The following is a 23686-nucleotide window of genomic DNA, read 5'->3' on the forward strand; positions in this document are numbered from 1 at the left end:
TTTGAACAGAAAATACCATAGAGGAAGATAAGTGGTGAAAACATCAAATAAAACCAGACAAATGGTGCGATATCTCATGGGATGATAAAAAACTGATACTCGGGTGCGAGTTAGGGGATTGTGAGTGGATTATTCATCTAACAAAGGTCACTGCTTACAAATCGTTATTTGGGTTAGTTCGTTCACTGTATATGAGTAAGAATTATGAAAGCGAACTTGTTAGCCTATCGGGAAAAAAGTGATATATACCCGATTAATTTTGTATGTCATTAGTACATCAATCACTGAAGCCTGCTTACCACATCATGATATTTTAAAATAATCAGTGTCAGTTTGCTTAGCAAATTAGAAAGCTATGTGCCGTTGACCTATTACTCTGACGTTCTTTTATCTACATATTACTGAATGACATTGGCCTTTGGTATGATGATTACTTCAGGAGTGTTCATTTTTATGTTATCTCATAATGCTTGAATTTGGTCTGGTAGAAATAACACAGCATTTGCTTTCCTACGGACTGATAATTACGTGACATCAGTTTAATTTTGTTTTAAAAAGTATCTAACACAAACATTTACACTGAAAAACATACATCGAACAGAATATTAAAGCTATCATAACATTTCATCAAATAACTGTTTTGTACTGATAAATATTAACACTTAAAAATAGTAGATGTGACTGGAAGGATTATTATAATAAAAGTAACAGTTTTGCACTGATGGCACACTAATACATAATAAATACAACTGCTTCTCTGAACCCAGTAACTTATACCTCATTAAGCTCCTGAGTATCAGGAGATGATAAGAGTCCTGTGATAGCAAAGAATCATTATTTAGCAAAAATGCCTCTCAGTATATTCATTTATAGGCAACCAAGAATCATAGTGATAAGAAGAACAAATAATCCATCCTAATTGGTTCAGTAACAGGACAGATTGTCCAATAGCGTACTGGCAAGGAACAAATTTTGGAATAAAAATCTCCTACTTAACGGCACAATCGCCTAAAATATAGATTTCTAATTTAGCTATTTCCTATCTGTTAGATGACCCCATCCACATAACCGTTTTTGTATGGTTTTCGTCACAAACTGATATCCTTCAGTAAGCTGAATGGTTGTTGTATCCTTGTTCGTCAGCTCATAATGATAATCTATAATAAAAAGTGGGACTGAATCAATAAATGTAGTATACACTTCCGACTTAAAATCACTTTATGGTAAAATTTGAAAATCTATTAAAATCATCTATGAAAAGTGTTTAATTTTTAACAGGTGAATTCTGCAAACAGTGAAATCTTATTAGAATTTGCAGCAGTTCATGGTACATTAAGTCACTGATTAATGAGAAAACAATTATCTTTCAACTGAGTTGCGAATATTGTTTGATTTGTATGTGACTTGTATCATGAAATCCCATCGTTCTTTATTATTTCTACTAAATAGATTCCACTACCGGCTAGTTAAATTTTAGTCTGAAAAATGTCGCTGGCTAGTACCGTTAGAAGAATGTGTTATCGGAAACAAGCATTAGACACATACATTAAGTGGTTTCTTAACTTTTATGATTATTGTTCACCTGATGTTGGTCTGAGACACATACTTTCACACTGAATCAATATTCATTTACATATTAACCTAAATATGTTAACACAATACAGCTCAAACCGTAGTACCCACCAACTGAAACACCAAATTATCGTTTAATGTGCTGCCTTCATTTGGACACTAATCTATTCATTAGATGGAATACTTATTCGTAGCTTATTGTATCGCCATTTTAACGATATTTAAGACTGATTTCTTGGTTATGTTGGTTTATATGGATTCTATAAAAACTGATTAAAAGTCAGTCTTAAACATTCAGAAAAAGAATTATACACAAAACTGCTGATAAATATTACACCCTATTAATGTGTTAGTAGGTAAATAAACATAGAAACCTAGAGGATAACTCATTGGCGTTTTAAGTGAAGAGTACTGGCTTCCAGTCTTAATGTAAACATAAATATTCGAATGAAAGTACATCAAACTGGAGAGTCTCAAGAAATAGGGACAAATCATACATCCTGGATTCCTCTGTTAGCCATAATTCTAAAAATATACTAATTCTAATTATCTCTTGGTCCCATATACTGTTGTAATTGTAATCATGTTAATAAAATGGATATGCAAATTTGGTTCAAATCATTCACGCACAAACTAGAGGTGTAATATCACTGAACGATGAGGGTGTAGATTTTTACTATAAATATATGAACTCTAAATACTGCAAAGACAGTATTCTGATCAAAAGCCACCAATAATCTTGGCGTAAAGTAAGGAGAAACAAAAACTTGGCAACTTCCCAAACTATCAGAATTAATTCTGATGAATAAGACAGTTTATATAGAAAAGAAGAGTACAATAATTGGTGATCAAAGCAAACTTCAGAAATCATCTTCAAAAGACTGAACGACAATTGACTCAATATGACTTATACACAATATGGATATGGTAAAGCCTAGACAAGGGAGAAGAATAAAACTACAATCTCATTTCCTTTCTAGATGTTTAATTGACGAGAACGGAAGGGACAATAAAAGAAAATGTTGATCGTAAACTAATTAAACAAAACTAATGAACACAGTTTTTGAGCTTTGCCCCATTATAATGCAACGGAAACTTAGTAGAATGCTTGATCCTTAGAGGCAAAACTATTTGTTTTGATAACGCTCTAAAAGCGCGGCCAAAACTCATCAGTGGCTTATTAAGTAAACAAGGGTACATATAACAGTTCCTAACAAAGCATATGTCTAGAACTAAATCTTAGTTAAAACTACCGATGGTGCTAAAAATGCCTTCATTCCTGAAATTACAGTCCAAAGGTAACATAGTCATAAAAGCAGTAATTCGACGTATAAGAGAAGCAATAAGACGTAAATTCGATGAAGCAACGTTATACCCTTCTTTCATCAGTGATAAAATATTTAATTAACGAAATAAAGATAAATTGCCTGATTCAGCGGCCTCCATATGTATTTAACATTTCAACTGCTTTTGCAGTGCTCATTCGGCGTACAAGGAGATAAATATATAATCATCGTATTTTTGAATATAACCTTTCATGGTTGGTCAAAAGACAAAAGAAAATAATAACAAACTCTATTTTGGCCCGCCCACTTGGTACTGATCACGATGTCAACACAAATTCAGTTTTTAAAGTGATCTACAGATTTCTATTGAACCTACCCTAAGTTTTCCAAATTTAGATCCATGGGAATATAAATCAAAAGGCCTAACCTTTATATACAGAAAAAGTTTGTAAAGCCTCTTAATTCCCCTTGACCTTCTGCATGGTCAATGACCTATTTTACAAACTTTTTTTCGAGTTTTTCACATAATCATTGTTGTTCAACTTTGATTTCTAATTTTAATCTTACACAAAATGCTTGATGATCTGATTACCTAATTTTAATTGCACATTTTATTGCTACTAACTGATCACTATATTGTTAGATTGATTAACCATGATTTATCAAGTATTGATTAAGTCTAGTATCTATATATTAGTATAGAACGTTGATGAGTAACAAACGGAAAAGAAATATTTCTTTACTTGTGTTGTATTTTTTAATTCTTATTATTCAGTTTATCAACCACATATAAACATCCGATCTGAAATGTTCAACTTTTTCAATCAACTGATAAAGTTGATACCGTCAGACCCAAAAGATATTTATATTAGAACAACACATATAAGCGAACAATTGTTTTCAATTAGATCGTCATCAGGCTTTACTCTAATATACATGAATATTTATACGAAAATTTTTAAACCAATCAAGGCAATATGGGTCATTCATCACAATGAAATAGAATTAGTCTCTACACATAAAATAGGTAAAAGTACAAGTTGATAGTAGTAGGAAGACAGGTGAACTGATAATAGTGAGAATAATAAAATACAATAACAAAACTCTTATCAATAGTTAAACGTTGGCAATAGAAGGTCAAACAAACGTGGGTAAATAGACTTGGAATAGTAATCACAAAACATTTAAATTATTACGTAATAAGATGTGTGTAAATAATTAGATGGTGAAGAATACAAAGAGGCGGATAATGACAAACAAATAATGGATGTGGAAATAAGGTTAATGATAACACAAATAGAATAAAGTAAATAATGACAATAATAAAATTTAAAATAAAAATAATGATAATGAAAATAAATAATAATAATAATAATTGTTAGTTAAGTTATAACTGGCCATGGAAGGGATAGGGGAGTCACGTATTTCTTTTGTACACATAAATTGGGGTTATATGTACGAATTCCAATGGCTTCAGCTATATATAGGAGACGGGAACGGACTCCGTCGGAAATGATGGAGGTATACGATAGATAACTCGAAATGATTTCGATTTATCTACTGCATGACCACTATCAATAAGATGTGCCAATATAGAACTGCGAATAGTTTTTCTCTGGCCCTTTATGTACCAATTTGGTAGGTGTTCACTCATTCGTTGGTTAAGTTGCCTGGTAGTACGCCCTATATAGCTATCTCCACAGGAGCAGCTGAATTTGTAAATGCGCATGGAAGAGGCCAACTCAGGTAACTTATCCTTCGCTTGAGTAGACATCGCTGGTCGACAAGAGAAGGTCAACGCAAAATTGGCTGCGTAGAATGTCCTGGTGATTACTTTGGTTAACCTATATTTCAGAGTGTCACTAGCCACATCCCCGTTGAATTGCACTTTCATGTATAAAGGTTTCTTACGAACAGTCGAAATCTCCGACTTCTTTATTATATCCTGCATGTAATTCTTAATGAACGCGCTGGGGTAGCCGATCTCGGTCAGTGAGTTGTTGATAAATTCAAGTTCCTGACTTAGAGTGTCTACTGTACAGATCTTTTTGCTTTGCTCGTGAGACATCTGACCAAATTTCTCTTGTAACGGATGGGTGTGAAACTGCAGAAGTGAGTATATTGGCATGAAGAGGGGTTTCTTCTATACACGCTTCTACTTAATGTGCCGTCACTTCGTCTGCTTAGTGTGACGTCAAGGAAGCTCAGCTTCTTATCATGCTCGCTTTCACCAGTGAAAGTGATCGCTGGGTGAACACTGTTGAATTGGTCTAGGAGTTCCTCTTTACTAGTGTTTTGATCTACGATAATGAATGTGTCGTCAATGTATCGGCAATATAAATCCAGTTTCTTAATAGTCTCATTGAGAGGTCCGTTTTCTAGCTTTGCTAGGAAGAGGTCAGCTAAAATCGGGCCTAGAGGCGAGCCCATGGCTATCCCGTCTATTTGTCTATAGTAAGTATTGTTGAAGACAAAATGTACATTCAGAGTGCATCTTAGGAGCAGTTCTCTTAGGCTATCGTTAGGCAAGCCAATGTTGATTTGTTTTTTTTATATTTGCTTGCATATAAAATCAATAGTCTCTAAAAGTGGTACGTTGGTGAACAAAGATTCTACATCCAATGAGATCATATTTTTCATACTGACATTAATATTTTCTACTTTGGAGGTGAAGTTGAAGACATCTTTTACACTATTTCTAACAACTGATTTGTGTAAAGGTTCTAACATTCGTACTAGCCACTTTGCGATTTTGTGGTAAGGAGAATTGTACATATCTAGAACTGGGCGTAGAGGAAGACCCGATTTATGTACTTTAGGCAAACCATACAATCGTGGTGTAAATGATCCAGTCGGCTTAATTGAATCGTAAATCTCAGTCGTAATTATTCCCTTTTTCGTTAGGTCTTTAAGGAAATTGGCCAATTGACCCATATTGCCTTTATTGGTTTAAAATTTTTCGTATAAATATTCATGTATATTAGAGTAAAGCCTGATGACGATCTAATTGAAAACAATTGTTCGCTTATATGTGTTGTTCTAATTTTCACAATGGGAATCTTTAGATATTTATATGACATTTGACTTTTTACAAGGAAAAATTGAAGTCAGACATTAACACTTTTGGATGTCGGCTTAGTGGTCTAAAGGTTAAATGTTCGCTCGCGTGATCAAAGATCCTGAGTTTACGTTTCCCGTGCGGTATCATGGATGCGAACTGCTGGGGAGTTCCATACTGGGACGAAACGGCCGTCCTATGCTTAAGTCAACTCATGAATTCAGCTATTAGGATTTTATATGAGTTTGAAATGAATCTTTTTTCCAGTTTATTCTACGGGAACAACAAGAAAAGACAACAATTAAGTATGATTGCAGCTTTTATAAAAAGGTGTCCGAAGAAAGAAGAAATTAATTAACTAGTAGTAAACTACATAGAATAAGAGAAAAAAATGTCGACATTTTCTTTGTGAAATAAAAACAAACAAGCAAACAAAATAGAAGACATTATAAAGTTTCGAATTTCTTTTCTTTGAATACAATAATAAAATGGAATTAAAAATCAATTTGAATGTGTATGGTTGCTTTAACTTTTTTATTGTGCAAGACATGATGTTTTGTTGTTTCCAACCACATTTCATTTGAACTCATTTAGTTATTCTTGTTGTCAACGTTGTTGTTTGCGTTGAACAGTTAAGTTTTCATTATTTTGACTTCAATTTTTTTAAAATCGAATCGGAGACAAAAAAAACAGGAATTAATCCTAATGGAAAAGCTTTTCAAATAAATAGTGAACAAGATTATGGATCATCAGAGAAAACTGCTATGGAATTTATAAACAGCTACATCGAATCAGATCGTTACCCGGAATTGTGATATACTTCATAACAACAGTACGGAGTCTATCAGAATAGAGTGACACTGAACAAAACGGATGCCTTGAATTCTAAAATTGCAAAGATACGTATGAATGTTTTTCGCATAAAATAAGCCAACGGATGATCCAAGAATTCCCTTCACGGACTATGTAACAAAACTTAAGGAATCATTCTAACCACATAGATACAGATATTCAGTTCAAAAACCTATATAGTCAAACAAGGTATCCAGTTGCGATTTCTGATCAGGAACTTGAACAGTTAAAGTCCGATCTTGTAGACTGTTGTTATCAGAGTAAAAGCAGTAAATGTAACTCCAAAAGCATTCTTTAGATGAAGTTTAGGAAAGTTATTCACATGCTCCCAAAGGACGAAACGTTATTTATTACAACAGGGGTTGTTTTTAATAAAAGTGATTATATTGAAAAAATAGGTACCATTTTAGATGACAAATTAAAATTTCAAAAATGAACTGACCAGAAAGATCTGAATAATAGATAAAGAATGACGCATCACTTTACTGTCGATATATGGATAGCACGTTCACCTTCTGTAAAGGTAGCATATTACAACTAGTGGTCTTTAAGCAGCTTATTGAAGTACACTCGGCCATTAATTTTACATCTGAAGAAGAAAGTGAAGGTAGAATAGCCTTTTTGGACAATCTATTAACAAAAAGAGCTGATGGATCAATAAGATGAAATTTAATAAAGAGTACCTGAACAAGGCATTACAAACATCTCTTTATTTTCGTACCTTTACAGTACAAAAGAAACCTGATCAAAACTCTTAGTTATCGGACACGTACTATATATTCTATGTGTATAGTTGATGAAGAACCAAACACCTTGCGGAAAGTTTATAAACAGATATACGATCAATTAGGTTAGAATAGGCGAAATTCGAATAGTGAATAAGAAATCCGTGTTCATACGCCTACAATTCAGAAAAGATGCAGCTTGTGAAATATCAATCCAGAGATAACGCGGAAAAATCCTAAGAACATTCAACGCCAGAAACACTATAACTAGTGTTTTCTACGCGCTCATCGGTGGCTAAAAGATGAATTAGCTAGAATGACCGCCCCATTTTGTATCTATAAATTCTACTGTTCTTGCAGAGGAAGTTATATTAGTTGGAGTTCTAGGTATTTGAATCTTCGTGCTCGTGACACATCCTAGTGAGGCTAAGCAAAGGTTTAGTGAAGTAAATGAACAGCTCTATATTGGCCCATTTAGTGCAGTGATCATAGTGCCGGTATAAACCAATCCTGCTCAATATTTTACCGGGTCAGTAACATTTTGCCTAGGTCTGTCAGACTCAGTCCTTCAAACATCAGTGATAGTAGTCGTTAGGATTAAAAAGCTATAGCTATATGTGCAAAATAAATATCTTTAACCGCTTCTCCTACCTTGGTCAACCTTAGGGTCAATTATTTTATAACAATATTAACTATCGAGCAACTTAATTTGACCAATTTACACACAACCTTCCTTAATCAAATATAATTGTCTTTATTATCTTTATATTATTATTGGTTTAACATTATTATTAATCTCTTGAATACATAATTAATTTACTCAGCACTCATCCAACTTTATTATTTTCTAATAATTTCACATAAATTCTGACACAAAACTTTCGATTGAATTTGTAATTGCCTAATTATTTTTTTAACCAATCAGATTCATATTCGTTAACTCCATTTTCAAGTTTAAATACATAGCAGTTAACTAAAAGGTTTATTACTAATCAGAATTGTAATTTAATGTTTATATTTGTGTTTAAACTTAAGTGATTTTGTAATATCATTTTCTAAATGAATATTCTCTGTGGACAGTAATTATTATGGCAAATAAATAATCAGCGTATAGGTATATATAGCTAATCATTGTCAGGTAGAGACAGGTATCTACCTCAGATAGTGGAAAATGGTCTCAAGATTTCGCAGATTGGTTGAAATCAGCCCTTAACACCGTCGGATGCCGTCTCAGTGGTCTAGAAGTCAAGTGTCCGTGCGCGAAACTAAGGGTTCCGGGTTCGAATCGAGCACGCGGGGTTGTGGGTACGCATTGTTGAGCAGTTTAATACTGGAACGGCACGGCCGTCCAGTGCTCCCAGGTTTTCAATGGTGATCTAACCTTGATCGATTCATGATCTCAATCAAGGCTCAGCAATTTCTACAACCCCATACTGATGTCACATATTGTACCATGTAATAAACCCTATTCGATACCAACCTTGTGAGTATTCTTTGAAATATTCATTGGAATCAATTAGTTACTTATTGGATGCTAATACAGAAACCAAGACAATATCTTCCTTTGAGTAAACGCTTTGTGTACAAATGTATCTTTTAGAAAGACCATTAGTGCTTTGTGTGACTACGCCCCATTAAACAGTCTTCAACTGACGTTGCCTGTCAAATCTCTTAGAGATTTATTATTATTACTATGTACTGACAATGTGAAATTCGCTTTTGAGGAAGAGCATTTTGGACTGATCTATGGCATAGCTATGGGTAGCTGTTTATGATAATTGGTGGCCGATGTGTTTATGGTATATATGGAATAACCGGGTCCTTTTTATAGACATACTGATCAGTAGGAAAGATAATGGTTCCATCAAAACGTTCTGTATATAGAAAACTGATATGGACAAAGCAGTATCTTAGTTTCCATGGTCACTGTCCAATCTGGTACAAACGTGGAATTATAAGGGGCTTATTCAATAGGATCAGTCGTACTTGCACTAGCGATACGATTGAGGGAGATGTACAGACCCTAATTGAAACATTGATAAATAACGGTTGCTCATTAAGGTTTATAAACCATCGAAAAGGCAGCAAGATCATGAGACCCGAAAATCGATCATAGTTTTCCCTACCATTCAGAGATGACACAAATTGGCTTATCTTGAAAACGGCGTAAACTGGATATCAGTAAAACCTTTTACGTAGCCCAACTCATCACTATCGAAAACTCAAGATCTATGTTTCACTAGGAACGTAAACACCATGTAAACTATTGCCACATTCTATTGCGTCTATCAATTTACATGTATGTGCGGAAACACATACATAGACAGATGTAATCGTGATCTCCGATAAAAGGTGGTTGGACACATACTTAAATAGCTGCTGAAACAGATGAATTCCAATGGTCAAATAAGATCACAGGATGGACAAGTATCTCCATACATTGATAAGTATTTGGTTGAGACTTGTCATATGGTTAATAAAACGTCAGCCAATGTAGTGTTACACAGAAGTCTTAAAGGTCGCATACCAAGTTTTATCGAAGCCGTGACTTTACGCAAGCTGAAACCCTCTTTATGCGTTGGAAAACATATCTTCAATAAGTTGGAGTCATTTACAAATGATCGGTTGCGTCCCAGCCTTTCCATGTTAGGCTTATCGCTTTGCTTTCATTCCTTTGTGACTTTCTGTGGTTCGTTTCGATCCTGTTTTGTATTGCAATGGATTTTTTTCGTTTCGTTTATTATTAACAAGACTTGGTGGACATTATTAGTTTTATCAGCCGTTTTCTTTTTATGAGAGAGCTTAACAAAGCTTATGTCACTAGTAGTTAATTTAGACAAGGCTAGTGATGACAAAAAGACGATTGACTTTCAGAAAATGATCGCTAATATCAGTTCGCAAACATAGAAATCGGAAGATATCTGTCTGTCTAAATCAGCCGTGATACTTGCTCATTGAGGCCACACCTTCCAATAAGGATACTTTTCATTCATTAGAATTCTAGAGCTAGTCTAGGAGCTTTAGATATATTTTGTAATTGACGTTCAAATTAGATAAACACTTAGACGAAGAGTATATAAGATCCTTGTCAGTTCCTTTAGGACCACCCTTCCATAAGTACACAGACGCCTTTCAAACAGGAAGCGGCCTACGTCGGCTCTTTCTTCACTAGAATATAGCGGTATCCCGACAAATGTAAACGCATGAGAAATATCTACTGAACCCACAAACACATGTAATGTTTAGTACTGATTTAACATATCCGTAGAATGGGCAAAGCAAATAACTATTTGAATCCTATTGACGTCTTGGAAGGTGGAAAATATATCCATGACTCAAGGCGATATACTTCACATAATCACTGACTATTGATAATGTGTATATAGGAAGTTGTGGAACTTCTAGTTGTGCACCGCACAAAAATCGTAATCTATGGTTGGAGAGTATAGATCACATAACTAGAAATCAATGAGTTTAAATAATTCCTTACTTTAGTGTAATTTCATGGGTTTCATTATTTGATCTCATTAGTTGTTTTGAACCAACTACTGAATTCAGAATCACATGTAATATGTAGTACCGATTCAACATATTAGTAGAATGGGCAAAGTAAATATTTTGAATTACAAATATATCTCACTCATACAACAAACGTGCATAGAGCACAACAACTTGCCTCTGAGTAGTTACTTAAGTGACTTAAATGGAAAGAAACGAATAGGATCGTATGGGATTCTATATTTTACTGAAACGCTATTCCACTTCTACGATTTTGTAAGAAATGTTGTTTAACCCCTCCTTCCGACAAATTGTAGGACGAAAAAGAGGATTGATGTGTACGAACAGAGCAATTCATTTTATTTGTCAACTTGCTGCCAATACTGTCTATCATAGAAAGATACACGGGATAAGGAACAAAAATTGATTATTCTCATGCGCATGTACTTATACACACACAAACGTGCGTACAAGGATTAAATGTTTAGCTTATAAAAAACTACATATTAGAAAGTACTTTAATTACGGAAACAAAGGATAAGAAAGAATATGATACAACTCAGTAGATATTTTCACGATAACTGTGCAATTCATAGGAAAGTATGAACTAAATGCGATCGAACATGATGATTATGTGATCACTTGTAATAAGAGTTTGTGTATGTGAGAGAGATAGATAGGAGAAAGGAATTTAAGGAAAAACAAGAGAGAGAGAGAGAGAAAAAAAATAAGACCGTAGAATAAAACCGATGTGATTTTCATCGGTGTTTAATATTTATCTACGTGAATGTCGAGATGGTCCTTGGGATTCTGAAGTTGAATATATAGTAATAGAACCCGGATTATTATTAATATTATTGTTAAGATTAGATTCCATATTCATTGAATCTAATGACGAACGTTGATGATGGTGGTGATGATGAGCTGAGGAACAAGAAAGAAACAAGACGAATTTAATAAAACCCACAGTAGTTTACGTATCGTTAATAGGCTACAATATTGATACCACACAAGTAATACATTAGAGAACTGACTAGTAGTAAATAAATAGTAAATAGTATAATTTGTAATATATTTTTAATTATTGATGATAAATTATAAAGTGAATTGTGCAACTATGACCCGTAACTTAACAATACTTACGAATGATCGATTAGTATATGAGGGGAAATAAAAAATTAGAAATGTAGGTATTTATAATGACGTTTTCACTAAATAAGAACTTTCGTCTAAATTTGAACGAATAGTTTCACAATATTGGGGCGCCGAGTTAATGTGAGACGTTTTAACTTCTTTTATGAGAATTCCCCCACATCACTAGTTATAACTTTGCATTTAATCAACAACAATATTAATGATAATTCTCATCAAGAACCGACATCAACTTGTTAACAAATATTGTAAATCAAGGAGAACTGAACATATTATATGTTTAAAACAATTAGTCCCTTTGATAAAATTCGATAATGCAATGAGAAGACGTAGTTTATCAGAATTATGTGATACATTTGCGCAATACATTTCGAACAATCTGATCACACATATACTTGTTGAGAACATTCATATATGAAAATTAAAACGTCGACTAGACAGGTTAAGGGTAAGTCATAACAAAGGAAAAATATTAAAGTACATAAAAACAAATGTGATTACCACTCTGGATAGTAAATCAGTACTACCAGGGTAGGTTAAGTGTAAGCACAGATTGTTTTTGAACATATAAAGAGAGTTTCAGTTTTCGTATAGCCAAGGCTTTTGTACAACACAACAAATGCTGATTTGATATCAACCTTATGACCCGTCTCAATCAAATGTTTCGCAATGGATGATGATGTCTGTCTATCCTGTGATCTTATGTATTGCGCAAATATATCACATAATTCTGATAAACTACGTCTTCTCATTGCATTATCATATTATATGTGAAAATTATATTTGAAATATTCTCAGCGATTGAAATTTAACTAATTCCGACGTTTCGTCCAGCTAACTTGTCTGAACTTCTTCAGGGTGATAATCAAAATCAAAATTATCAAAGAAATATATAGCTTTTCAACAATCAGGATTATATTGTGTTAAACCAATCATATTTGGATGTTGATTTTTTGTAAAATAGGATAAAATGAGTCAGTTAACTAGAAATCGTGTGGAGAAATCAACTACATGGAAACAAACCGTATGTGTGTGTGTGTGTAGGTATGTATGTATGTGTGAGAGATTGATATGAAGGAATAAATAAAGTTCAAGTTCAAGGATGAAAAATTGATAATGAAACATCGATGTACATGTCAAAACATAAATTGAATTGTTTAAAAACTCATTGAATTCTTTCAAAAATAATAACGATGCATGTGATATTAAAAAACAGGTTTAAACAAGAGATAGGTTCCAAATTTACTTGTCAAACGAAATTTGCCAGTTGAATACCATCTTTTCGGTTCAGGCTGTTCTTGTTCGCCCATATTATGCAGCGCTTCTGCTGTCAATCTTTCTTTATGGGTGTTAAAATCTTTCTGAAGTATTTTGGTCCCTTCAAAATTATTTTTGTGTCCTGTTTCTAACGCATGTACCGCTATCGCTGACTTATTTTCAAGTTTCTTTAAATCGACCGAGGATTTTTGAACATTTTTCAAGCATTGTTTGTGTTCCTTCAATCTTACATTCAATTGCCTGGATGTTTCTCCAACATAGGTAGCATTACAGTGAATCTCATACACAATTTTCTGTTGTTCTTCCGTTGCTAACTTGTCCTTAACTTTCATTAATGTCGATCTTAATGTGTTATTCGCTCTAAAATATACTCTTATATCATGTTTGTTTAGAATCCGTTTGATTTCTTCTGATGTTTCACTACGGTAAGGTATGACTACGGTGTACTTCCATTCTTTTCGTATACATTCTAGTTTAGTTTTTCTTTCATTTTTAATAATCTTCTTTAAAAACCTTTTTGGGTAGTTGTTATCCCTAAGAGTAGAAAATGCTTTATTTAATTCGGTTCGTTGGTCATCCTTGTCTGTAACAATCTCGATACTTCTGTTCATTAGATTTTTTACTACATTAATTTTCGTGCTCTGTGAATGGGCTGAATTAAGATCCAAGTATCTCTCGGAATGTGTTGATTTTCTGAAAACATTTATTTTTAACTTCTTATTATTGTGTCGACGATCAACCAAACAATTTAGAAATGCTAGTTTGTGGTCAACTGATTCTAATTCCTTATTTAGTTTAATGTTTTCAGAAATGCTGTTTACATTGTTAAATAGTTCTTCCATACCATCCCGTTTATTGATAACAAAAATATCGTCTACATACCTTAACCATAACTTTGGTAGACATAAACTTTTTGCGATTGCACTAGTTTTTAGGGAATGCATGAATAAATTCGCTACAATCGGAGAAACTGGTGAGCCCATTGCTATACCCTCTTTCTGTCTGTAAAGTTGACCTCGAAATATGAATAAGGTAGATCTTAACCATAATTCTAAGCATTTTATAACCTCTGATGGATCTAATGGGCATCGTAAATTTAAATCTAAATCAGATTCTAAACAATCCATGATAATATCCATAGCTCGACTGATAGGTACATTAGTGAATAAGGAAGATACATCATTCATACCTACACACACACACACATACGATTTGTTTCCATGTAGTTGATTTCTCCACACGATTTCTAGTTAACTGACTCATTTTATCCTATTTTACAAAAAATCAACATCCAAATATGATTGGTTTAACACAATATAATCCTGATTGTTGAAAAGCTATATATTTCTTTGATAATTTTGATTTTGATTATCACCCTGAAGAAGTTCAGACAAGTTAGCTGGACGAAACGTCGGAATTAGTTAAATTTCAATCGCTGAGAATATTTCAAATATAATGACTTCTCTATACTCGGCGCTCAATTACTGTCAAACTATTCGTTATAATCTTGACGAATATTCGTATGAACTGAACATATGTTTTTCATTCAGCTTTGTTGCTATTGAAGGCGCTTGCCAATATGCAAACACATTGTGTGAGGATGACCCACAGGTGACTTCGGGGAAGCTCTAAGAAGCTCAGAAAGAGCCGAAGATATTCCATCCAATCACCATTCGGAAAAACATCCCAGAATCACTACGTGTAGCTTACCTATTGACAAATGCTAAAAACCACTGTATGAGGATTGGATAACTATAATGATGATTTCGTTTATAATAAAAACTATAAATACCTGAGAGTTTTGTACTATATTCGACACTGTTTAGAATAGCGTCCCTTTAACTTGTCTTCTCTCCTCGCTACCGTTCGAGTGCTCAAGTTGTACGCGATATACCAAGAATCTAAGATCTAGATATAACAGCTGGCGATGGGGTCAACTTATCAACTGGTGATCAAATTTAGCACTTTTAAGTTGTGCTATAAAGCAATGATTCGATATTTAATTTTGTTAGTTATTGTCATGCAATATCATCAGTCAGTCAGTAACAACGTAGAAGTTCGTACGTACGTACATCAGTTCGAGTTGCCACACCACATCAGCACAGAGATGCAGTTGTCGATTCAAATCCCGTAGTGGTAGAGGTAATAAGAGTATAAGCAGTAATCGGAAAGATTAGGGTTTGAAGATGTTATTCAAGGAGTATAATACAGTGAAATAAATTTGGAAAGAGAAAAAAGAAAGGGATATGAAGAATTCAGAAGATTAGAATTTGGGAGAACACAAAGTGGATGCACCCGCGCACACCATTGCAAACGATTTTGAGCCATGTCATTCAGGGTCTCTAACCATCGGTTGCTATCATCTCGCGGTCCCCAACCAGGTAGTCTACATCTACCAACATGACTCAGTCCATTTGTCAGTGACTTCATGGACTTGTGCCATGTTTTGGTCTAGCCGCCCCTAGCTTTCTTCCAACCTACTCCTATACCATCGCAATATCATCAATAAAGTTGCTATCCTACTATAGCATTACGGTCTTTACAAATATAAATTTATTTACTGTATATGAGTGGAGCAGTTAAAGCACCTAAATTGCAGACCATGAGCTCCAGGTTCGAACCTTGCTCGATCTACTTTGATTCGAGTAACTAAAGAATATCACCAGACATATACATACAAAGTGTGGCTTTGAAAATATATTTGATAAATAAATTACTGTATCGGAGCAATGCAGCATAGAATTAGCAAAAAGAGATTTGAATAGGTAACCTGCTAAACAAGCAACATCATAATATTCCATAAAATATACATTACAACATAATTCGGGAAGTGAACTAAGACCTACCTTTATTTTCGCTTACCTTTCTTTGCTTTCTTTACCAAACCTGCTGAACTGGAAGCAATTAAATTTCGTTCATTTTCTAAGCTTGGTTCTCTACTTTCAGTAGAATTACCTGATGATGCTCTTTGATGACTCGACTGTCTAGATTGATGATGATGATGATGACGTAGAGAAGAATTAACAGGGTAAACATTTTCACCAGGACTTGTTGTTGAACGACTACCAGTACCACTACTACCGCCGCTGCAAGAATTAACACTGGGAACAGTGTTGGAAACTATACCGGCATTTGTGTAGCGTAAATTTTGTATAGCAGTTTCTGGAGTGATCGGTGCACTTCCTGGAATAGTTGTGGGAGTTGAACGTTTACGTGTGGAAGATTTATGTGACTCACGTGGTTCGTCAACTGTGTTCACTGATGCCTGTTTCAAAGAAAATAAATACGCGTACTACATTGAAACATAAAGATGGGAAAAGTCAAAGAAAGATTATAGATGTTTTACTATCAGCCACTCAGTACAAGTAATTATAAAGACGTTCTTTATAAAAGGAAATAAGCCACCCTTATTTCACTTTTAGCAATTATACGAGTTATAAGATTAAAGCTGAAAATCTTTAAAAAGATATATCATGATTAGAATTTATCGCTGGCTTCTTACAAAACGTTTTATCTCAATTAGCTCTGTAACATGATGAACTAATACATAGTCAAAATAGATTGGTAAAATTTATACGTAAAATAACATGTCATGTAGTTTACCTGATATCACTCATGACAACTAATTAGCTTTTGTACAATAATAATTACTTTTAAAAATAAAATCAAATTCATTTTAGCTTAACTAAAAACATCTGGTACTGTTAGCACACAAACAAGTGAACGTTTATTCCAAGTGTGTGCAACCATGCAAGATAATGCAACAGAAACCAAATAAACTTAAAAATCAAAAGATGTAAGAATCGTTACGACTAAGATGTATATCAAATTAACTTCTGGATGTATAAGAAAGTGACAAATAAAGCTACGAAGTAATTCTTTCTATTGTTCGCATTAACATTTTTTCTAAACTGTTCAAATGAGGATTTTTCCGTCTAGTTCATACATACTACTTACATATTGAATTAAAAGTGAATATTAACCATTTTAATTTCAATAAAGAAGAATAATAAATGCCAGCAATTAAAGCATTAAAATTTAACACTGAGATGGACGGTGGAGTTGTCAAGGTACAATTCTGATTATGAACAATACAAACAGTCTATTTTAAACACAAATCAGTTTAAATAAAAACTTCCATGTGAGTTACATCAACTTATCACGGACAAGTACGGATACAAATTTTATCGGGAAAATATCAGGTATTTAAAAATGTTACAGATACCAGAGAAGCGTGATGATAATTTAATTACCAATCAATAGATGTATCGACATATATCCGATATACCAATGCGAACAAGGTCGATCAACCACCAGATTAAAGATTAACGTAAATGTACATTAAACAGTAAGAATTTTGAAGAAATACAATTACAAACTAAGCTAACAGAACAAAATAATTATACAAAAACAAACACTTCTTAACACAAACTTGATGATATTTGTGTTCCGTAGACCTGCGAAATCTTGAAATTGAGGTTCAGTACGAGCTTAGGGTAACTGCTAATAACGGGAACTGAGATTTTGTGATAAGAACCCAAGCATATAGAAACTCGGAAATACAAGGTGGGTATCACATAACAACGTTTCAAAGATAATAATTGACATCTTGATATGAGACTTTCAGATGTTCAATCTGAAATGGAACTACTCAATGATCTTCGGATAAAACAAAATTAGCAAACCCAAAATGACAACAGTCAAGCAAATAATAACAAAGGTCACTGTGAGTATATGAATTAGGAAACTTTTATTGGGTTTATACTTCAAAGAACGCATGAACATATAATAGTAAAGAACTGCCTAATTTGAGTCCTCCTTATTAGAACCGATTCAGCTATTGATTCATGATCTTATGGAAAACCGAACGCACATGTGAAGCTCTATTCCAAATAGCTGAATAATAATTTACCCAACTCATGTGTCTGTATATAAATTAGGATACTGAGTCTGACAGTAGTGGAGGTGACCTACGCTGAATGAGCTACGAATAGTTGTCAATCTATACCATATGGCTTAGTTGACATCATGTAAGCCGTTCAGGTTCGCCCAACATGTAAGATCGGACTATTCAGTACCGCGTTACAAGTGTTCTAAGACATTAATATTTTTGGTATTACATTTTAATTATCATTAACCATAGAAAAGTATAAGCTAGTTGTTACATTACTTAAACACAAATAGTTTTATCAATTTTAAGCCAATACCGATATCACATTTTTTTTATTAAAAAATGTTCTTTGGGTTGTCTCTCATTTTTCCTTAACATCAACATGAGATACAGTTAAGAATCAGTGAAATGAAAAGTGGAGAGAAAATGGTTTTAAAATGAACAAGTGAAACTATTTTTAGGTTTATTAATGACAAAGAATTTAGCTTATTGTATGTCTAACTTATTGATAAAAGTATAACAATAATAACTATTATTAAAAGTGGCTGGTTGAAGAGTATCATTCACATAAATGGACAAGATTAGAGATAGTAGTACAGCTCGGTTATCATGTACAGGCTTATATTTCCGGAGGTTTAGTATCCTCTGAGTTGAAGGGTTTGATGAGGTTGTGAATCTTCATTGACAGAGATGGTTAGGCCACGTGTTATGTATGCCTGAACACCGATTACCACGACGTGCAATGCTAACCGGTGTTGGGGATGGTTGGAAGAAAGTTAGCGCCCGTCAAACGAAAACGTGCCATCAGTCCTTGAAGTCATTAACTTCTAGTTTCAGCCATGTTGGGAAATCCAGACTACTTGGTTGGGGTCCGCGTGACTATCGTAACCAATGGTTGGAGACTCTGGGTGACATGGCTCAGAATAGATCACAATGGCGTAAGTGTATACACACTTTGTCTTCCCTTAAACTATGAGATTAGAATTGTTGTATGTCTTTCTTTCTACGAACTAATTTTTTCTTTCTGTACTATATCCTTACATGAAATCTTTAGTTTATAAATTGTGCCATTGAGTTAACTGCTTCTATGAATCCGGTGTTCGTCTTGCTGTGCTATTGAGGTATGGCAGCTTGGACCGATGCATATATGTGCCTGGTCCTTGTAGCTGACTGACTGATTGAATGAATGCAGAGGTTCGGCATCGTGTGTTCGGGCACAGAGACGATAATCCAATTGGTGTCATTATCTTGAAACATGTACCTAGTCCTACGTTTTAACTGACTGACTGAAGGGTTTGATGGTAAAGCTTTATCGTCCTTTTAAACAACATCAGAACATCAAAAAGGAGCGATCTATTAGAGTTTCTCTATAGTCTCTTGTATTGAGTATCAGTGATCATTAGTTGTACCATTCAACTTTGAAACATCTACTCATTGTGATGCCTAGAAAGATAACTGAAGGTTTGTGACTAAACAATTCAACTAAGACAACACAAGACCTCCAAGATCCCAATTCTAATCTCTAAATGCATTCTATCATTGCATAGGTTTGTTTATTATGTTGTAAGTCACAGTTTTCTACTAATCACAAGATCCAATTAATCGTGAAGATTACACTGTTATGCAGACAATAAGTTGGGTTCAAAAAGATTAACCAGAACTAATTCAAGATATTTATCGTGGTCATTATCTAGTAGCATCACAATAAGTATTCATTTCGCTTTGAACTTGATTGACTATAACGGATGTTAGAGAGCGTTATAAGATAGATACACTGACACAAAAGACAAGTAAACAAGAAAATTGAATCATTTTCAGTTTTTTTTAAAAAAAAGCAATTACTTTTCTGCATCACTGCTTCTGCAGAGACTGGAAGTCTCGATCATGCCAGTGATCAAACCAAAAATTTTAATTCATTATGTGGACGACATATTCGTCATCGTAAAAAAAGATGACCTGGAAAACACCTTCAATCGAATCAACGTCTTTGATGACATCATAATCTCAATATAATAGGAATCAAACAACAAACTACCATTTTGAATGTAATAATCACCAGAACCGACACAGGAAACCTGGAGAAAAGAGTATATCGGGAAATGAATCACACACAAAAAATTCTCAATTACAGTAGCAACAACGAAAGAGCTCACAAAACCAACTACGTACAAACTCTGTTCAGGAAGGCGAGGACAAATCGCAACACACTTGTAGTGCGGAAAAATGAAGAACAGCTGAAGACAATTTTTCACAAGAACGGCTAAACAATCAAGTTCAACAAAAAATATCAGAAGAAGCCAACTCCAGTTAAAAAACCAACAAACAGATCATTCTACGACATATAAAAGGCATTTCAGAAACTAAGACGAGATTGTTGAAGCCTTTTGGAATAGGTGTAGCACACAAACCAATCAAATTATTCCGATCAATCCTATGCAAACCAAATGACGAAATGAAAAAAGAAGTAAAACCGAACATCATCTACAAAAAACAATTGTTCCGATTGAGAAAAACACAACATCGGACAAAGCGGTCACCTTCTTCATCGTCGCCTGAATAAACATCAATTATTGTAAACTCATAATGTTGTCAATTTATTTGACCGAGAATAAGGTGATAGCACTTCCTAACTACTTACAGACATTTTGAAGTTGGAATGATCAAGATAATGTAATCAATAAGTAAAAAAACTTTCAAAATGAACTTAATCACCATGTACTTCAGTGAGAGCTATACTTTAATTGTGAGAAGGGTTCGAACCCGGGTAATGTAATACTGGCAAAATTAGTAGATTGTTATTGATATCGAAGATAATGAACTTTTAATCACGATCTGACTCCAGCTAAACGAACATTGGAAACCAAGGACTGCTGAACAGCCAGTTCATTCTAATATAGGATAGCTCAGAAATGCATATCCAAGACCATATAGAGGATCGAATTCAGGACCTTCAGGTCTTACAGTGAGTGCATTGTCTTTGGACTAGTCAGAAGTCTTCGTTTTCTAACATCAGCCATTGTTCATTGAGTTGAATATTACCTGTCCCACTTTCTACATCACTAAACTTTATAGTCGATTTATTTAGGCAAAATTCATCTTTAAAATTGAGCTAATCTCCACAATATACGCAATCAAATGATGATATTTAGTAAATTTTTTGTTGAAACAACACAAATCATCAGTATTGTACGCATAATATTAGGACAGTTTATTAAACTGTTTGAGTTTAAGAGCCGCCTTAAGTTTGAGCAACAAGTATATTAAAGTCATGAAGTAAGTGAATAAATTCCTCAACGCGAAATATTCAGCGTTTTCGTCAATTAATCTTGCAAGATCAAACCAAGATAATATTACAAAATAAATGTTTGAATTTTTAGTTCTATTCAATAAGTATAAGATAATAGACATAATACCATAAGGTAATTGTAAATACTAAAAAATCAAAAGCAACTAGCAACCGGAAGTCATTTTCTAACCTACCATGTTGATTCAACTCTCACCTAAAAAACATAGAGATGGATGTCCCTAGTGTATTGATTGAACAGACAAATCATATACACTGGTTTCTTTTACAAACTTAAGCAAAATGTCCGTATCAAGAATCACAAACCAACAACTATAAATCATGAATGAACATCAATCTATAACATCATCGTCCCGGAAAAAAGTTTCTTGAATTTTGTAAACTACTTTTTTCCGCTTATCATTTAAACTCTTTATCAGTATAACTAGGAGCAGTTGTCTAGTGGAATTGGATATTTTTTTTTAGTTCTGTCGCTGAATTGACTAAATTTTAATCTAGTCCCTCTAATTCATTTTCATTTTCCCTTACTAATGACGGTCAATAAGTGAAGTTAATGGCTAACAAAACTGATTGATATCCTTTTGTTCATAATGCATCCTATGCCAGAAAATTCAAAAAGCTCTCGCTTTCTTTATAGTTCTTCCTTGATAAAAATTTTATCTGTCAATCCTTGTAAAATATGATAAACCAATTATTTATTGATGTCATACATAAAATGATTGTTTCATATCTGGTGAAGTTCACCAGTCGTAGGTTAGTTAGATAATTGGAATTAAATGTGGCTTTCTCTATCCCTAAACCATAGTACTTCAAGTCCACGTACAGTTTGAAGTTCATAACTTAACATTCCATATGAAGATTGAACATTGATTCGTTTGGTAAGTTTACTTGTGATATAAGCGTATACGTTCTGTATATTGTCTTCAAAACACTATTTTCAAATATGTTTACCGATATATAAAAAGAACTTTCAAGAGGCCGAATAAAGCATACAAATGGTACTGTTCATTTGTTTAAACAGTTGAATAATGTGTAATTGATTAACCCTACTGGATTTTGAATACAAAATGAGGAAATTATCCCATATTTTTTGCATTATATTTCACAAAATTGCACATAGGTTGAGAAAAATTTTTCAATTGCTCACCTTGGATGTTGTCACACTTAAAATGCACCCATTAGGACTAGTCAAATTCGCGCTGGCCGCTTCCATTCTGCGTCGTTTCGATGCTGTTGGTAATAATTAAACGAGGTAAAAACAATAACAACTAAATAAAAACTAGACACGTAATCAAGATAAATGTATCAGTAAATATGTAATATTATTACCCACTTATTTACAAACAGATTTTTATCTGAGCCTCACTTCAATTACGTTTAAGTTTACTTGATATCACTCAGTTGCTTGACAGGATTAAATGGAGGGTAAAATCTGCGACATATTCACTAGAAGTTGAGTTATTCAGTCATTAGGTGCATAAGTATATATTAGGCAATAACATTTTCGCAGCTTGTCGTTAAAGCTTGTGAACGTACTATAGAATATGAGTAACATATGCTGGAAAGGAAACAAATGATGATATAGCGATATTGACAAGGTGAAAGTAGAAAGATGAGACAACTGAGTAATCCTTTGACTTTTTTCAAACAATTGAAACAAGAATTTATAAAAATAAACTATGTATTAAAATAGCAAGAAACGTTATTCATAACTTACAATGTGATTGTGGTCCCGGTACAGAAGCAACATCATCGTCTGGAGGTGGTAGAGATGACTCAAAACGTCTGTTAAAAAAATTTATTCGGTAAAATAAAACACAAATATACCAATTTACAATAAACTGATAAGCACCAATCAAATCCAACAAGATATTTGTCAACAAAGAGAGAAATTATATTTATCGATCTTTTCGTAGGTTTTAAATGAATCAATCAGAAACAAAAACATTTTATATGATCAGTTAAATCACTCAAACCATAATTAAATTTTATAACAGCTTTTCGATTTAAGCAACCAAAATAAATTCACTAACACACCTATACATATAAGGAGTGCGGCTGAAATTTTAA

The 23686-nt window shown here is 33.6% G+C and overlaps 1 protein-coding gene across 1 annotated transcript in view; it reads right to left on the bottom strand.

The window, feature by feature from the left end:
* Window positions 1-8973: 8973 nt before the first annotated feature.
* THOC2_1 (THO complex subunit 2) overlaps window positions 8974-23686 on the bottom strand; it is a 61703-nt gene continuing 46990 nt past the window's right edge. Inside the window, exons 25-28 of the mRNA XM_051216442.1 lie at window positions 23334-23401; window positions 22764-22846; window positions 16284-16686; window positions 8974-11915 (exon numbers count right to left, since the gene is read on the bottom strand). Of these exons, the coding sequence (XP_051067032.1) occupies window positions 11767-11915; window positions 16284-16686; window positions 22764-22846; window positions 23334-23401 (703 nt within the window). The 3' untranslated portion in view covers window positions 8974-11766. The remainder of the gene's footprint in view (window positions 11916-16283; window positions 16687-22763; window positions 22847-23333; window positions 23402-23686) is intronic.

This window comes from Schistosoma haematobium, chromosome 4 (genome assembly GCF_000699445.3).
Source record: "Schistosoma haematobium chromosome 4, whole genome shotgun sequence".
In the NCBI taxonomy this organism is placed as follows: Eukaryota; Metazoa; Platyhelminthes; class Trematoda; order Strigeidida; family Schistosomatidae; genus Schistosoma; species Schistosoma haematobium.